Source organism: Sarcophilus harrisii, chromosome 1 (assembly GCF_902635505.1).
Source record: "Sarcophilus harrisii chromosome 1, mSarHar1.11, whole genome shotgun sequence".
Taxonomy (NCBI): Eukaryota; Metazoa; Chordata; class Mammalia; order Dasyuromorphia; family Dasyuridae; genus Sarcophilus; species Sarcophilus harrisii.
The window spans coordinates 651,267,212-651,284,859 of NC_045426.1; the positions used below are offsets into that span (position 1 = coordinate 651,267,212).

General features: G+C 42.2%; 1 protein-coding gene across 1 annotated transcript in view; it reads left to right on the forward strand.

The window, feature by feature from the left end:
- The first annotated feature begins 6,406 nt into the window (after positions 1–6,406).
- The window catches only part of C3 (complement C3), a 36,887-nt gene continuing 25,645 nt past the window's right edge, over positions 6,407–17,648 (forward strand). Inside the window, exons 1-5 of the mRNA XM_031947808.1 lie at positions 6,407–6,564; positions 7,585–7,777; positions 16,367–16,541; positions 16,703–16,773; positions 17,074–17,168. Coding sequence (XP_031803668.1) covers positions 6,503–6,564; positions 7,585–7,777; positions 16,367–16,541; positions 16,703–16,773; positions 17,074–17,168 — 596 coding nt within the window. The 5' untranslated portion in view covers positions 6,407–6,502. The remainder of the gene's footprint in view (positions 6,565–7,584; positions 7,778–16,366; positions 16,542–16,702; positions 16,774–17,073; positions 17,169–17,648) is intronic.

Sequence of the window (17,648 nt, forward strand, 5' to 3'; positions counted from 1 at the left end):
CTTTTGAAGGTGAAACAGGAGTTTCTACTCCTTTTATAGTTGAAAAAAATCCCCATCAATCTGTGGGGAAGAGACATTTTACAACAATTAGGATTAAAAATGAGTACCTTGATTTTTGAGGCAGGGGTGGTCTTGAAGGCCTGTCATCACTCTCACCTGTTCCCATCCAGTGGAAAACTGATATACCAGTGTGGATAGAACAGTGGCCCTTAAGTAGCAATAAAATTCAGGCCTTATTAGATATAATACAGGAGTAACTTGACCAAGGGCACTTATAACCGTCTCTAAGTCCTTTGAATTCCCCGATATTTGTTAAGAAAGAAATCTGGAAAATGGAGAATGTTGACTGTTAAGAACAGATTGAAACTATGGGAACTCTTCAGCCTGGGCTTCCATCTCCTACTCAATTGCCTTGAGAATGGCCTCTTTGGGTTATAGAAATTAAGGATTGTTTCTATTCTATCCCTCTGGATAAGGAGGATATAAAAAGATTTGCCTTTTCAGTGCCCAGCATTAACTTAGTGGAGCCTTATAAAAGATATGAATGCACAGTTCTGCCACAGGGAATGAAAAACAGCCCTACTGTTTGTTGCTTCTGCTCTTACTCCAGTGTCAAATGTATGTTGCTGCTGCTCTTACTCTAGTAAGAAAAGCATTTCCAAAAGTTATGTTATTACATTACATGGGTGATATATTAGGATGTGTATCTGAGGAGCAAATGTTAGAAGCATGTCTACAAAAGACCATGGAAACACTAAGGTACTACAAATTGCACATAGCTCCAGAAAAAATTCAAAGGCATGCTCCCTTTCAATATTTAGGATATGAAGTATACTCTAAGGTGCTCACAATACAAAAACTTTCCTTAAGAACTGAGAAACTAAACACCTTAAATGACTTTCAGAAATTTATAGTAAAGTGCCCAGGCGAGAGAAAAACAGGGCAGCCAAAATAATGAAGTTTAAAGAGCATTTATTGCTAGCTAGTGACTGAACCCCAACACAACACGGGAGGGGTCAGTAATGAATGGCCTCAGGGCCATATATTTATAGAAAGAAGAGAGAGACATCAAAATGTTTCTTGATAAAGTTGGCATAATAAAGGAATTTCTATTCTAAACAGGAGGCAAAAAGTTATCACTCTAAGGGGGTCATTCTCAGGCAGCAGCAAGCAGCATTTCTTTAAGCTTATCAGGTTGTCAAGGTCTCAAGACTCTCAGGACAGTACATCTGGGTTGTTAAAAATACCATCTGCATTAGGGAGTGAAGAACTAGTAATAAACTTCTAACTACAAAGATTTAGGATTATGTTTCTCACAGTCCCATTTTGAGGTGCTTTTCCACTTCAATAGGAGATATCCAATGTATGGGTCCAGTGTTAGGCTTGACTACCTATCAATTATAACCATTATATGACATTTTCAGGGGAGACACTGCTTTAAACTCACCATGCCAGCTTACAAAAGAAGTTCAAGAGGCTTTGTAAGACATTGAACTGGCTTTATCCAATGTGGTTGAAAGAGTCACTCAAAAACCCTTGGAAATATCAGTTTTTGCTACAAAAGAGGCACCCACTGCAGTCCTTCATCAAGGAGACAGTGTAATAGAGTGGGTGAACCTCCCAAAACAACCAGAACAAAGCCTTACTCTTTACCCAGTGCTTGTGGCTAGAATTTTCTTAAAGGCCATTAAGTACAATTATCTGGGATAAGACCTGACAAGTTATACACCTTTTATACTAATGCACAAATTAAGGTATACTGTGAAACCATCCCAGAGTGGCAAATTTTATTAGCCACGGCTCCAAATTTCACACACGGGTCTCCATTAAAGATAACCAGACTATTACATAATTGGTAATGGATTCTTGAAGAGAAGGTTTCTAAAGTTCCTCTTAAAGGACCAATTATTTTTACAGATGCATCCAAACATAATATTTGTGCTGTATACTCTCGTGACTTAACTATAAAGAGAATAGTCAGAACTCCTTTTCAGTCCACTCAGCAGAATGAATTGTATGCAATCATTTTAGCTCTTACTATTATCTAGGAGATATAAATATAATATCTGATTTGGCCTATTCAGTAGGTGTGGTACAAAGAATTGCCACAGCCCAAATAAAATTTGTAGTCTCTAATATATATCTTTAAGGAACTTTAAGAGCAAGTGAGAAAGCATCCAGGTAAGACTTATATCTTGCATGTGCACTCTCATAGTGGACTTCCAGGTCCTATTTTTGATGGTAATTCAAAGGCAGATAGCCTTCTAACTATGTTGGCCAATATTCCTTTATTTCAAGAAGCCCAAGAACCTCATTTTAAATATCATTAGGCTGCTCGAGCTTTACATTTGCAATTTGGAATAACAAGAGAGGAAGCAAGGAGCATAGTAAATCCTGTACAGCTTGCCTTCCTTTCCATGCTCCTACACTGCCTCCAGGAAAGAACCTTCGTGGTTTGAGACCCAATGAAATTTGGCAAATGGATGTGATCCATTATAAATCTTTTGGTCATCTATCTCTTATCTATATGGTGGTAGACACTTTTTCAGGATTCACTTTTGCAATACCAGCAGCAAAAGAGACAGCCCAAGTGGTCACTGAATTCCTTATACAAGCATTTGCAATTATGGGTGTGCCACAAGCAATAGAAACAGACCATGGGCCTGCATATACTTCTAAACATTTTGCACACTTTTGTGCACAGTATAAGATTTTACACACCACTGGCATACCCTTTAATCCTCAAGGACAGGCAATAGTAGAAAGGAGAAACAGAGACATTAAGACGCTCCTCCAAAAACAAAAGAAAGGGGGAGCCAGAGGTAACCCTAGAGAACTTCTAAACCTAGCTCTTTATACTATTAAGTTCTTGATTTTTGACAAAGATGCACTGGCTCGGGCAGATAGGTTTTATAATCCACTGGAAGGGCAGTGTCCAGTACGAGCTGCTCCATTATCTTTAGATAATCTGTAGGTGATATGGAGAGACCCAGAAAGTGGTGAATGGAAAGGACCAGATAGGCTAACTGCTCGGGGGAGAGGGCTTGCTTGTATCTTCACAGATGGAAAAGGAATCAGATGGGTGCCAATGAGCCATATTCACCTTGTCCATCAGAGAGACCCAAGCAGACCCTTGAAACGAAGGAGAAGACCCAAGAAACATCAGGTGTTTCCATTGCTGACTGTGCCCACCACTGAAAGAGCATGGCAGTTATGGCGTTTGACTTATGGACATCAAAAATTGTTGGACTTTAAAACCCTCAGGAATCACTGGATTCTCTAAGATATAAGACTGTTGTAGGACTTGAAAACCCTCAGGAATCATTGGATTCTCTGAGACATGATAAGATTGTTGTAGGATTTCAAAACCCTCAGGAATCATTGGATTCTCTGAGACATGATAAGACTGTTGTAGGACTTGAAAGCCCTCAGGAATTATTGGATTTTCTGAGAAATGGTAAAACTGTTGCAGGACTCCAAGATTTGCTGGAATCATTGGATTCCCTAACACATAAAAAGATTGTTGCAGGACTTCAAAAACTTGGGGGAATTATTGGATTCCCTGACACGTGAAGCAATGGACAATAGATTGGTTTGGGACTATCTCTTGGCTGCTGAAGAAGGCTTATGTGTGACTGTTGGTTATATACCTTCCTTCTAGAATTTCTGGAAATCTTTTACAACACCATGTTGATTTATATTGTTTGTTATACCGCTACTTGCGTGTACAATTCATGTTTGTTACACCATATCGAGCCTGCACTGACTGTGGGGAGAGTTATCACTAATAGCCTCTGTGTTATTGTTATGTGCTTGTGTAATACCGCCCATGCTGATGGGTTTGTGCATACCTGTTTCTAATGAGACCCTTCAGCCCAGAAACCCGCTAGCAATCCCCACTTCCCTTTGGTGCTTTTCACCTCCCTTTCTGAGAAATCAGGGCAGGGTGTGATCACCTCCTTGTCAATGTTTTCACCTCCTTTCCTGAGAAGTCAGGGAGGGTGTGATCACCTCCTTTTGGGGTCACCTCCCTGAGAACTAAGGGATGATGTGACTACCTGTGTTCTAAAATAAAAGAAAGCAGGAGATGTAATGGGCTGAAGCTCTTGAGTTGCACTGAGGTTGGTTCAAGCACTTAGGGCTAATTACCAATTGGCCAATACTCTATGGGCATGTGCTTGGGGAATGGCCCTTCCCAATATCCTGTGCTGGCTTGATGATTGGTGTATACAAAGAATTGTAGGAGGGAGTAGAGGGTGGATTAAGACTAGCCCCAGTCACTTTGGCTGTAGACGAGGAAGAAGGAGGTGCTTCCATCCTCTTCACTTCCACCCCTAAAGACCAAGAATAAAGACTAAGGACTTTTGGTTATTCTGACTCCGGCTGATTCTAAGGTATCCAGGGTGCTAATGTGGTCATCACAAGAGAGGGCTTTTTTGGAGTTTCTTTTTTTTTCTTCCTGCTGTCTCTCTCCCCCCAAGGTAAATTTTCCTCCCTCATTCCCTCTCTCCTCTGCCCCTCTGTTTGAGAGTCATGAGAGTGTTCCTTGTGATATAAGGAAACCTGGTTTAGGAAGCAAATCTGATTTGCTAAATGATTTCAAGCAAGTGCCTTCTCCCTCAATCCCACTTTCTAACAGGCCAAAAGATCACTCAGTGCTCTCCTGCCTGGAATGGTCAGCTGGAGCTCTCTGACCCCTTTCCCCTCAAAGGCACCATGTTGCAATACCTGGAGGGGGGAGATGGAAGTCAGGCTTGTTTTCTCCTAATCTTTCCATTCCTCTGCCAGCCTAAATCAGTGCCAAGAAAGGGGTGGGGCTTACTGGGAAACTAAGCCAGAATTCCCCTAGAGCAGGGGGGCAGGGAGGTTTAGAGGGAGTGGTGCTGGGGGGCGGCTGGATTTTTTGGTTGGGGGAATTGGGACCCTCAGACATGGCTGCAAATTAATTACTCTCCCCTAGAGTTATTGCTCACTACCTACTTCAAGAGCTGGAGAAATCAGTACCAACAGGTGCAGTGAGGATGGCAATACTGGGAAGGGCTGACATGTGCGCCAATTAATTGCAGGCCATTCAATTTAATAATCATGTATCAAGTATCTTTGAGCCAAGCATTAGGCTAGCTGCTTAGTCCCTGTCCTCACTGAGCTTACATTACAATTCCTCGCCTTCCCATCTCCCATCCTCCTTACAGCTCCCATCTCCTCACACCCCACCTCCCATCCCTCCTCCCACCTCCCATCCCTCATCCGTTCCCATTTCCCATCTTCTCATCCCTCCTCCAATCTCCCCACTCCCATTTTCCACCCCCTTCCATCTCCCATCCCCCACTTATTCCCCTCTCCCATCTCGCCATCCCAGTTGATAACAAGACCTGGAGCTGCAGGAGGGGAGGAGAGAGGAGAGAAGGGAGACAGGAGACACAAGGCTTCGGTTTTAGGGTTATAACATAGTCACATGTTATAGATTCTAGGGCTTGGATCTCAATCCAGCAATCGAGAGATCCTCTTCTTTCTCTTGCTCCCCCACCCCCTTACCCATATTTTTTTCCATTCCGGGGGCTCTGAAAAGGATTTTTGGAGGAGGAGGGGCAAAAGAGGAGGAAGGGGAGAGGAAGGGAGGGGTCAGTCACTAGGTGGTGCAGTGGCTAGAGCACCCAAATTCAGCCTCAGACAATCCCGATTGGAGAGGGAGAGACAGAAAGGAGACCCAATAAGAAATTCAACAAGGAAAGAATTAGGCTGGCTTTAGAATCCCGGCTACACCTTATGTAAGCATTCTTGATGTTAGAACCTGAAGGAACTTTGGGGATCATTTTATCTAAATTTATCATTGTGCAGTCCCGGGATTCTGGCAGAAAGAAAATGAAGCCCTAAAATGGCTGTGATTCGCCCAAAGGCGCGGAGGTGGTAAGCGGCAGAGTTTAATTTGAACCTGGTCCTCTGCCCTTCTCTCTGGGCTAGTTCCACTACAGTGAGGCTACTTGATTGGCAGTATGGGCCCAGAGCCAAATTTAACTGATTGGGTGACAGGGGGGCGGTAATTTCCTTACCTTCATTGGCTGTTTCTTTCCTGATCTATAAATAGGCCCATTAATGTAGTCGATTGGATGGATTAATACAGACTTGTGAATTTAACACACTTGTGTGGACTCATTAATGCAGATGTACAGGCATATTAATACAGATGTGTGGGATTAATCAAGCAGCTGTTCAGGGTGGTTAATACCCTGTTCTCCACGACCTGGCCTTGAACCCCTCAGAAGAGTTAAAACTCAGACAAATGAAGAAGGAAACAAAGAGTTCCGGCCCTCCCCTTGCTTGAACAGGGACTATCCCAGATTGAGAAATCCCCCAGGCCCGCCCCTCCCAGGGGAGGGCTTGGGGGGCAGTCTCTGAGCCCCAGGATAAGAAGCCACCTCTGGGCATCTGCTCACTCCCTTCCCTTTCCCTCTTCTCCCCCAGCTGCTCCTGTCTGTCCTACTCTCAGTTCCAGTCCTGAGCTATGGGACCCCTGGCTGTCCTGCTGGCTTTGAGCTGTGTGACCCTGGCTCAAGGGGATCCACTGTGAGTAAGGGGGAACCTTGCTCCCAACTTCCTCCCCTGGGGGCTCTAGATCTGTGGAGATTTTGTGCATTGAGCTGGGGGCCCTGGGAGCCTAGGATAATGTGGGATTGAGGAATGCTTCCATTAGGGGTTCTGGACTCATTTGGAAGTATGGTGAAGCCTAAAGACCCCTTCTCAGAACACACTGGATTATAATAACCAATTATCTGGCAATATAGTTATCAAACTTTTAAAAAATAAGTTCATAGAATCCAGGTAAGAGCTCTTGGGCCTTAGAAGTTGGAAGACACATAAGATTTATGGAATTTGGGCAGCCACAGGGACATGATGAGTGAGTCTAGAATTTGGCAGACAGTTGGAGGATCCTAGAGACATCTGTGGGACCCAGATGTCTATGGAGTTTGGGGACATCCATAGAATGCAGATAATAGCTGTAGGAGTTGGGGGCATACCTGTGGGATCCAGGGATTATTTATTTGACTTGGATCAGAAAGAAAGAAAGAGATTTGGGTTTTATTTATGGGCAAACTCAGGTGCCAGCTAAGAAATCTGGATATTTCTGGTTATGGTATATGGATAGAATCACATTTTGATGTGAAGAGCTCTGGGGAAAAAGAAGGGGCTGAGAGGATGGCATCAAATTGCATGGTGGTCCCAGAGATAGAGCCGAGCATTGTCAAGAACATGGATCTTGTATAGAAGAATTGTACATGTTTAACATATATTGGAGGAGGGGGTGGGGGAAGGGAGGGAGAAAATTTAGAACGCAAGGTTTTGTAAAGAAGAATGTTGAAAATTATCTATGTATATATTTTGAAAATAAAAAGCTTTAAGAAAAAAAAAAAAAAGAACATAGATCTTACAGCCTAGCACTAATGAGGTCTTCCAGGAGAGCTTTCAGTTACTGCCTTCTTCAGCCCCTTATGTTGGGACTATCTCAACCCTGACAGATCGGGATTCAGTGGTCACTGGCTGTCAGGGCTCACAATGACTTCTTTCCCTTATCCAACTCCCTGTCAGCTACATCCTGCTTACTCCCAAGCTTATGAGAGTGGAAACTGAGGAGCAGCTGGTCGTGGAGGCTCATGGGGCAGCAGGTGACTTACCTGTTGAGGTCGCCATCCACGACTTCCCCCAGAAGAAGCAAGTCCTTTATTCAGAGAAAATCACACTGAACAATGCCAATAATTACCTGAGCACCATCACAGTTAAGGTGGGTATCAGGCTCCTTGTGAGCAATCTCTGGTCTCCGTCCAACTGTCCTACTCTGTACATGAAATCTACCCAAAGTCTTCTCTGACTGTCCCAGACATGACCCACTATCAGAATGCTACAATCTCAAACTCAGAAGGGGTCTTACAGATTGTCCAGTCAAGCCCCTCCTTACAGGGGCAGTTAGGCGGTCCAGTGGGCAGAGTACTGGACTTGCAGTCAGGAAGACCTGAATTTGGTCAGATACTTCCTACTATGTGATCCTGAGCAAGGCATTTAATCTGTGAAATGTAGATAATAAGAATATTGCTACTCCTAATAATAATAATAATAATAATACTCCTCACTTAATCTGTAAAATGTAGGTAATAATATTATTACTCCTAATAATAATAATATTACTCCTCACTTAATCTGTAAAATGTAGATAATAGTAATATTATTACTCCTAATAATAATCATATTACTCCTCATGCGGTTGTTGTGAGTTCCAATGAGACAACATAAAAGAGGCTTTGCAAACCTTTAAATGCAATACTAACCAATTTACAGACCAAGAAACTGAGGTCAAAAGAATGGTTTGCTTGAGTGCATGCAGGTATCAAGGGAACAGAGGTGAAACTAGTCTAAACTTTTGGTGTTTAGTTCAGCAACTATTTCTGCTACATCGTTCTTTCCTCCTAGGATTTCCAGTGCCTTCCAGTCCCATTCAGAATGCCTTTAAACTATACATACCAAATTGCAGAGAGCACAAAATTAAGAGGGGAAGTTAATAAGCTAAGAGGGGAAGATCTCTTGGCAGGATAGATTATTGGACCAAGTCCAATCAAAAGAAAATCTATTAATTATTTATATTTATTTATATTATTATATTATATTATTTATTTATTAAAATTTATTAATTTATTAATAAGTGTGAAGTCTTGAGCTTGAGTTTAAAAAAAAAATACAAATCAGTTCAGCCTGAAAGAGGTTGGCTAGCCAGCAGTTCCTCTCAAAAAAAAAAAAAAAATCTAGATATTTTGTAGAATTGCAGAAGCTCCCCACTCTACCTGAACCAGAGTCCCTTCTCTCCCCTAGCTGACAAATGGTCGTTCATTCTGAGCTTTCTCGAGGATCTCCAATAAGGGGAAAGCCCATTTTCCTTTGGGACAGCTCTCATTATTAACATGTTTTTCCTTAAGTTCAGTTTAAATTTCTTTCTTTGTAACTTCCCATTGACTCCACTTCTGCTTTCTGGGACCCAGCTGAACAAATCTGAATTTCCTTAACATCTCATCCCTTCAAATAATTGAAAACAACCTCCACAATCCCCTTAAATTTTCATCTTAAATTATTTTAAAAACAATCTAATAATATAATGTCAAAATTTCACACTAGGTGTTTAGGGAGGGTTCAAAATTTCCACAATTTTTTTTTTGAGAAATTTTTACATAATTGGGGTATACAATTATATAAAATAGGCATAAAACATTTACTAATAATAAATCATATTATGCCCTAATTCTTAGAAATGTGGGCAGATCCAAACTTTTTTTTTTTTATAGGGTTTTTTAAAGAATCCAGCCATAATTTTTTAACATTTCCCCATTTTTTCTTTTTATTTTGGGGCTTCCTGTTTCCAATCAAATTAGATCCCAATTGGGGAAAACTTTGGGGGAAAAAAAAAAAAAATTTTTAAAAGGGGGGTTTTTCCTTTGTCAAAAAGAAATTTTTCCCACTTCCACGATTACATCTTCATACAGTATTGTTGTTAAGTATATAATATCTGGTTCTCTCTTTCCTTGCATCATTCTTGTAAGCCTCCAACCTCTCTTATTCATCCTGGGTCATTTCTTCAGAACAAAATATTCCAAAATTATATACCACAATTTACCCAACCATTCTCCAATTGATGGGCATCCACTCAGTTTCCAGCTTCTAGCCACTACAAACAGGGCTGCCACAAACATTTTGGCACATATTGGTCCCTTTCCCTTCTTTAGTACGAGATCCACATTTCAAGAAATTCAGGGGATAAAGTTCCAGACTTGGAATACAGAAGACATCTTCCTGAGTTCAAATCCAGCCTCAGACACTTAACCAGCTTTATTTAGATTTTTTTTAACTAGGTGCCATTCTTTGCCTCAATTTCTACCTAGTCTGAATAATGGAAAGGGCATTACCTCAGTCAAACTGAGACCTGTGAAAGACCTTAGGTTAAACAGGCCAAGGTCTCCCATTGCATCCAGGACCATCTCTAGTCTTCCTGACATCTCTTGCCACTAGACCAGATGGCTCTGAAAGGGAAAGAGAGGCAGGTGACCTCACTTAAATCCAATTCACTTGCATGTCATGGTATCACCTTCCTGAGGTCACGGTCCTCTTCAGGAATGAAGGACAAAAACAACCTTTGTTTGCCCTAAACCAGCTCCTTCACTCTCAAGAGTCAGAAATGACTAAAAAATAAAAAGTTTTTTCATTATCTCGTTTGCCTTCTTCTGAAAGTTCTCCAGTTTATTAAAATCTTTCCTAAAATGTTGCAATCAAGACTAAATATAATACTCCACATGTGGCCTCTGACCAGGGCAGAGGAGAGCAGGGCAAACCCCAACCTGGTCTTGGTCATTAAGCTTATCAGTACAGCCAAAGGTTCTTTTTCAGCTGCCATAATCACACTATTTACTCAGATTTATTTTGCTTTCCAATAAAGTACCTGAATTTTTCCAGGCAAACACAGTTACCCTATCTTGTATTTGTACAGTTGATTTTTCTGGTCTCAAGTATAAAATTACATTTAAATTATATTGGTTTAGATGGGAGATTTCTTCAGAGTGAGGAACTGAGGTAAGGAAATTTCCTCTATTAGCTTTTTTTCTTCTACTCCTTTGTAAAGGAAGAGTTTTAGAGTCTCCTAGAGGTATGAAGAGGTTAAAGATCTTGGAACTTTATGCTGGTAAATGTTTAACAATTTCCCCAAACCTAAGTAGGACATATTTTTAAGTTTAATCTGAATTATTAATATGTTCTTCATTGCTTTCTTAAGTTTTTGTAACAAGAGTCATATCTGACTCTGTGACCCCATTTGGGGTTTTCCTAGCAAGGAATTGGAGTGGTTTACCATTTCCTTTCCCAGTTCCTTTTACAGATGAGGAAACTGAGGCAAATAGGTTTAAGTGCCTTGCCCAATGTCACACAGCTAGGAAGTATCTGAGCCTGATGATGAGTTTTCCTAACCTCAGGCCCCGCACTCTATCTGCCACATCAATTAGATGTCCCCACTTCTTAGGTCTTGACAACCAAAAACCAATAAACCAAGCCCTGGAACCCAAGTTATAACTATTCAGAGCTGCCTTCGGCACCCCCCTGGACTTGCTCAAGGTCACATAGTTAATATGTGTCAGAGATAGAATTTGAATCCAGATCTTCCTGGCCAGCTTTTTCTCTGCTATCTACAACATGACACCTATCTAAAACTACATTTATTTTGTCCAGTGTTTGTGCCAGTGAAGATTTTTTTGATTTCTGGCTTTGTCATTCAGAGTCAATATTTGGAGAGTGTCCAGAGCAAGGCATTCAGGATGTTGAAGAGACTGTTAATTTCTTTGAAGAAAATTTTTAGCCCAGAGAAGAAAAGACAGAGCGTAAAAGATAACTTCAAATGGTTGAAGGGCTTGTTGTCTAGAAGATGGCCTAAACTTTTCAGTTTGCTCTCAAGGGACATATAGGACTTTGACCTGTTTGAGCCTCTGTTTCCCAATCTGTAAAATGACTGATGACTTCAAGGTCTCTTCCATCTCTAGATTTCTGGTCCTATGTGTGAAGACCACGTTAGCACCGTGGATATGTAATGTCAAAAGAAACTGAGCAAGACAGAGATTAGAGACCAATTCAATAGTTTATTAAATGAGAGAAATACTGGGACCAATGGATCCCAGGGCTAGATGAGAGTATGAGTCTAGCCCCGAGTATTGGGACAGCAAGCCTTTTATGGAATAACATTAACAATGACAAAGACCTAGGTGGAGATAGCCTCATAGATGGAGGTTACTGATATTCTAATGACATTAAGGAATGTCTATAACACCTTTATCTCAACCATTAAGAGGGGAAGGTCATAACCTTAAGGCAGAATACGAAATAGGACAAATGGAGGAACTGGTCACCCCATTAAAAGTGACCTTTGGCATTACATTCCCTCCTTTTTCTCTTGGAACTATTCAAATCTTTGAATTACTTTCCTCTAGAAGGCCTTAGCACTATAATTTGAACAACCCTATGTGAAGTAAATCAAAATAAAGCTAGACCAATGCAAGGGCAAGTCTCTCCCTGATAACCCCAGAATTAATCAGCTATACGCAAAGTTCCTTATTTCAATTATTTCTGACAATCAATTCAGATCCTCTACAGTTGGGGAGCATATGGACAGCTGTGGTCATTTGTGCATGACTCGGCCTCTGCTTACGCAGAGCAGCAGGCTCAAGGCAGTTGTGTTGCCCATTCAGAGGGGCAGCCGGCTCCAGGAGAGAAGGGAGAGGCTTGGAGTAGCCCCACCTGTCCCACCCAGAGGAACAAACAGGGCTGCCACTAGAATACAGATTTCTGAGCAGATTATGCAGTTTAGACCAAGGCATGCAACCCCAAACTTTTTAGAGGCCTCGATATCAACAAGGTCCTTTTAAGTACGCTGAAATACTAATTAAGGATCTGGGGTAACAGGAGTGGAGAAACAGCTCAGAGAGACTGCCAGTTCCAAGACAGGTATCCAATTTCTGGTTGTTTCTAAAAAATAATCCCAAAAACTGAGTCTGCCAGGGCAATTCCAACAGAATAAGGGATTTCCAAGTTAAAGCACAACCAGCAAATCGTAGTCTAGTAAATTTAAGCAAGGAGTAAAGGACTTCCAATTAAATCTGAACTAGCAAGGTACCAGTTTTCCCAATTTCCTATTTCTTCTCCTCCCTTTTTTTTTTTTTTGGAAAGGAATTATCAAATGACCATCCCACATACAAATCATACACATATGCATATACATAACAGACTAAAAGTCCCTCAAACATAACAGCAATAGTTACACAAGTTTAACAATTTCCATTCCAAGTCTTAAACACAGCATAGTAATACAGTGAAAATTTTAACAAGTCAACCACTTTCCCACTCCCCCCCATCAGTCCAAATTACATCAGGAAAAGTGGGCGATGGCTGTCATTTGCTTCTTCCAAGCTGAACAGGGACGATGCTCGGTCCGTGAGGGGGATGGGTCTGTAGTGTGGCGAGCTGACAAACAAAGGTTTGATCTAGGTCCCAGAAGCAAGTCAATATATCTGCAATTTGACCAAATCTAGAAATAAAAACAAATCTAACAAAGAAAAGTTAGAACAGTCTGAGATAGAAAGACCAGTCCACAAGGACTGCTACAAGATGTGGCCTCTCATTAGTTAAAAACCTTAAAAAAAAACTTGAATGTCCAGACACAATATCTGGTAACCAATAGATGACCAGACTAAATACTTATTTGCTCAAGTATTTAGGATATAGTGATCACACATAACCAGATTGGAAACAACAAGGTATGACATAATTGAATTAACAATTTCTTATTGATCATTGCTCTGATTATAGAAATCAGTTACAGGAAAAAAAAAATGCAGTGACATATTAATTACAAACCCAAGATATTTTACCTCTAGTAACAAATCCTAAACAGATATTTACCATAACCTTATCAGTTTGCTGCTTTTAAAATGTCTGGAACAGTTGAGAGGAAGGGGGGGAGAATAGAATTCCATGTGAAGACCCTTCTCCCAACTCCACAAGGGTGGGGAGCGAAATCACTCCAGGCTGACTAAATGGCTCCTATAGCTGAAGTGGGGGCGAGTTTAAATCTTTACAAAAGATCCCTACCCCACCCAACATTTAAAGTAGCAGAAATCAGTGGGTGGGTGGGGGAATCCCATAAAACCCACATGTCTAGCAGAGCTGGATTTAAAGCATATAATCCATTTCTATCTCATTTCAAATAATAAAACAACATAGTTTCTTTCTCTCCTTCTGGCCCCATGTGGCCATTATTCCCAATGGACTTCTCCTAAGCCCAGCTTGGCCAGGGATGAAGCTTTCAGAAAAGTCCTTGTTATATACTTAGGTAAAATTAGAGGCACATGACCTCTTTCAGGCAAATTAACAGAACTATTGTTCCTTTAAGATCTTATACTTAAGGATAACCAATTCATTTCCCAAATTTAGAATCATCTTTAAATTCCTAATCAAATGTTTTCACCAGCTGGAGTTCAGTATTGAAATAACCAATTCCCAGATTTGATCATTGCTCTTAAATTTAACAGAGCTCTTAAAGTTACCGAAACAGACAAACAAATTACAAACAATTTCACAAAAATTCACATAGAGCACAGAGCACAACTAGACTGTCCAATAACATACAAGACATACAGAACACTGATCACACTTAGACTGCACAATTACAACATTCAGTAGGACACTAACATTAAAGCCAAACCAAATGGCGTTTTTAAAACTTTGTAGATAGCCCCCTGAGTATGCAAAAGCCGGAGGGGCCAGCATTACTCTAACTAACACAGGATGACCCAAACAGGGAAACTGAGTCCCATTTTCAAATGTATATACTTCCCACTCGATGGAAGAAGTGGGAGGACCTCTCTTAGAAATGCAAAGGACGGGCCTTTGTCTCTGGAAAAGAGTTGAACAGAAAGAGTTTCCTCAAGCAAAGCATCTGCTCCAGGAAAAGAGTTTTCAGGCGGCAGAGTGTCTAGATTGCAGACAAGTAAAAACTTAGTTTTCCCAACCTTTACAGGCTTTTTTTAGAGATAGAGTCGCAGCAATTCCTAAAGAATTGTGCCAGAGCTCCCAAGAGCTCCAAACAACGACTGCAGTCTTGATGACTGCAGTGTCCACCACAAGATAAGGAAAGAAAAAGTCTTTTACCTTGTCCAAAATTCCATCACACTCCAGTAGCGACCCTCTGCGTCCAGTAGGCCACTCATCAACCAAGCAAATGGCACCCCCAAAAAGGGCACCTCAAGTGACATCCGCGTCCAATAATTTACTAATCAACCAAACCAACCGGTACCCCAAGAAAAGGGCACCCCAAAAGTGACAACCGTACAACAAACCGTGCAACCCGGTGAATCCAGTTATTCATCAACCAAACCAAACAAACAAAACCATATGGTACCCCAAAAGGTACCCAGACACCCAGACAAACTTACTCTCCTGTGGCTGAAATGGGGTTGTCTACCATCAGGCTATTGTGGCTGGGAAACTGCTCTCTTTCCTGGAGGCTCTGGAAGGAAATCCAGGAGGGCCCAACCTCTCCAGGCCAAGAGTTCAGATTCGCAGTCACCCTGGCCCAAGGCAGAGACCCGAAAGTCTCGTCTCTCATCCTGCTCATTTTCTAATCATCTCGCTGGGGCCTCCAAATGTAATGTCAAAAGAAACTGAGCAAGACAGAGATTAGAGACCAATTCAATAGTTTATTAAATGGAGAGAAATACTGGGACCAATGGATCCCAGGGCTAGATGAGAGTATGAGTCTAGCTCCGAGTATTGGGACAGCAAGCCTTTTATGGAATAACATTAACAATGACATAATGCAGAGACCTAGGTGGAGATAGCCTCATAGATGGAGGTTACTGATATTCTAATGACATTAAGGAATGTCTATAACACCTTTATCTCAACCATTAAGAGGGGAAGGTCATAACCTTAAGGCAGAATACGAAATAGGACAAATGGAAGAACTGGTCACCCCATTAAAAGTGACCTTTGAAATTACAGATACTTTAAAATCAACCAGAGTCAGGATAAGCAAAAGCTCTTGATCTTTATTCTTTGTAGAAGGGAGAGGAGAGAGCATGGAGACACAAATCCCCTCTTTTTTCTATCACTGGGAGTCACTTTGCTAGTCCTACTCCACCCTTTTTTCCCTCCTCAAAATCTCTCTATAAGTCCACAGATCTAGGGGGCATAGAATGTGGAGCAGGCCATTTCCAAGCAAATGCTAATAGAGTATTGTGCAATTAGTAATTAACCTTAAGTGCTCCATTCTCCAAGTACATCTGCTCAGAGATTCAGCCCTTTACACCTATGTTTAATAATACTTGTTCTATCTATATTACAAATAGATTTGGCTGGGGAAAATGCTCTGTAAATTCAGTTCAGTTCAATGGTCTCACTCTGCTGTAAATTTTAAAATCTATAGAAAAAAAGCCATTATAATTACATTACTGATTAGTAATTACAATCATTAATAACCATCTCATCCATAATAATTCCTACAACTTGAACCTCTCCCAGTAGACTTTCCAAGCACTGATGAACATGCTCCTTTCCCTCCCCTCAACTATGTAGAGCTTGAGACCATGAACTCAGTAGATTTCAGGAAAGATCTGTGGACTGGGGGACCTTTCTAGGCCAAGAAAAGAGCCTGATATCATCAGGGAGGACTTCCTGGAAGAGGAAGAACTTGAGCTGAGCTCAGACAACCTCCTGGGAATGAGACCAGGGAGGGCAAAGAGTATGTTGGCAGGTGGCCGGGTCACTGAGCTACTGCCCCACCTCCCCTCCTTTCCAGATCCCAGCCCAGAACTTTCAGAACAACAAGGGCCAGCTCCTCAAAGGGCACCAGTTCGTCAACATTGTGGCCAAGTTTAACAACGAGAAGGTAGAGAAGGTAGTGATGGTGACTTTCCACAGCGGCTACCTGTTCATCCAGACGGACAAAACCATCTACACACCTGGTTCCACAGGTACAGCCCAGTGGGCTCAAGGGAGAAGGCCAGCCCCGCTAGCCCACCTTGGCTTTGCAGCAGTGCTGAGCCAGGGCTCCCAAGCAGGGCTCCCCCTCCTCCGTGGGTGCACCAGGGTGGACAGCAGCCCTCAGGAGCCCCTCTCCCCTTCCCCTTTCCAGTTCTGTACCGGATCTTCACCGTGGGCCACAAGCTTCAGCCTCTGGCCAAAACTCTGACTGTCAGCATCCAGGTAATGGGGCCCAGGACTCACACACACACACACACACACACACACACACACTGGCACATACACAGAAACACAGCCCTTTGTGGACCCCCAGGCCCCCGACACACATAGCCTTGGACCTGTGCACATATACAGAAATATACGTCCATATTCTCAGACACCCCCTCCCACAACACACACAGACACAGACAATGAATGGACAGTCACCACACACACAGACTCGTGGACACACATATTGGTGGAGAGGGGGCCTGGAGCTCGGGGCTGAAGGGACCCCCTCCCACCCCAAGCTCTTGCCCACAGACTCCTGATGATGTCATTATCAAGAAGGACCCACTGTCCTCTCAGAACAAGAATGGTATACTGAGCCAGTCCTGGAACATTCCTGAGCTTGTCACGTAGGTAGCCAGGCCCAAGTCCTGCAGGCAGGGAGGGTGTGCTGGTAGCCCTGTGTACTCTCCCAATCTTTATCCTTGCTTGAACTAATCTTTGTGTGTGTGTGTGTATATGTGTCTGTCTGTCTATCTGTGTCTGTGTATGTAGTGTGTGTGTGTGTGTGTGTGTGTCTGTGTATGTGTGACTGTGTGTCTGTGTCTGTGTATGTAGTGTGTGTGTGTCTGTATCTGTCTGTGTCTGTGTATGTGTGTGTGTGTGGGGGTGTCTATGCTGCTTGATGGACAGACCCCTGAGGGAAGCCTTTTAGGGCTGCAGCTTTTCTCCTGGTCATCCACTCTGTGCCCTGATTCGGGTCTATTCCATGTGCGACTAACCTGCTCCTGGGGTGCTTCAGCTGGGGACGGGCAGAGGGAGGGAATAAAAACAAAGTCCAGGACACAGACTCAGGGCATCTGCTCCTGACTTGCTTTGTGGCTTTGGAG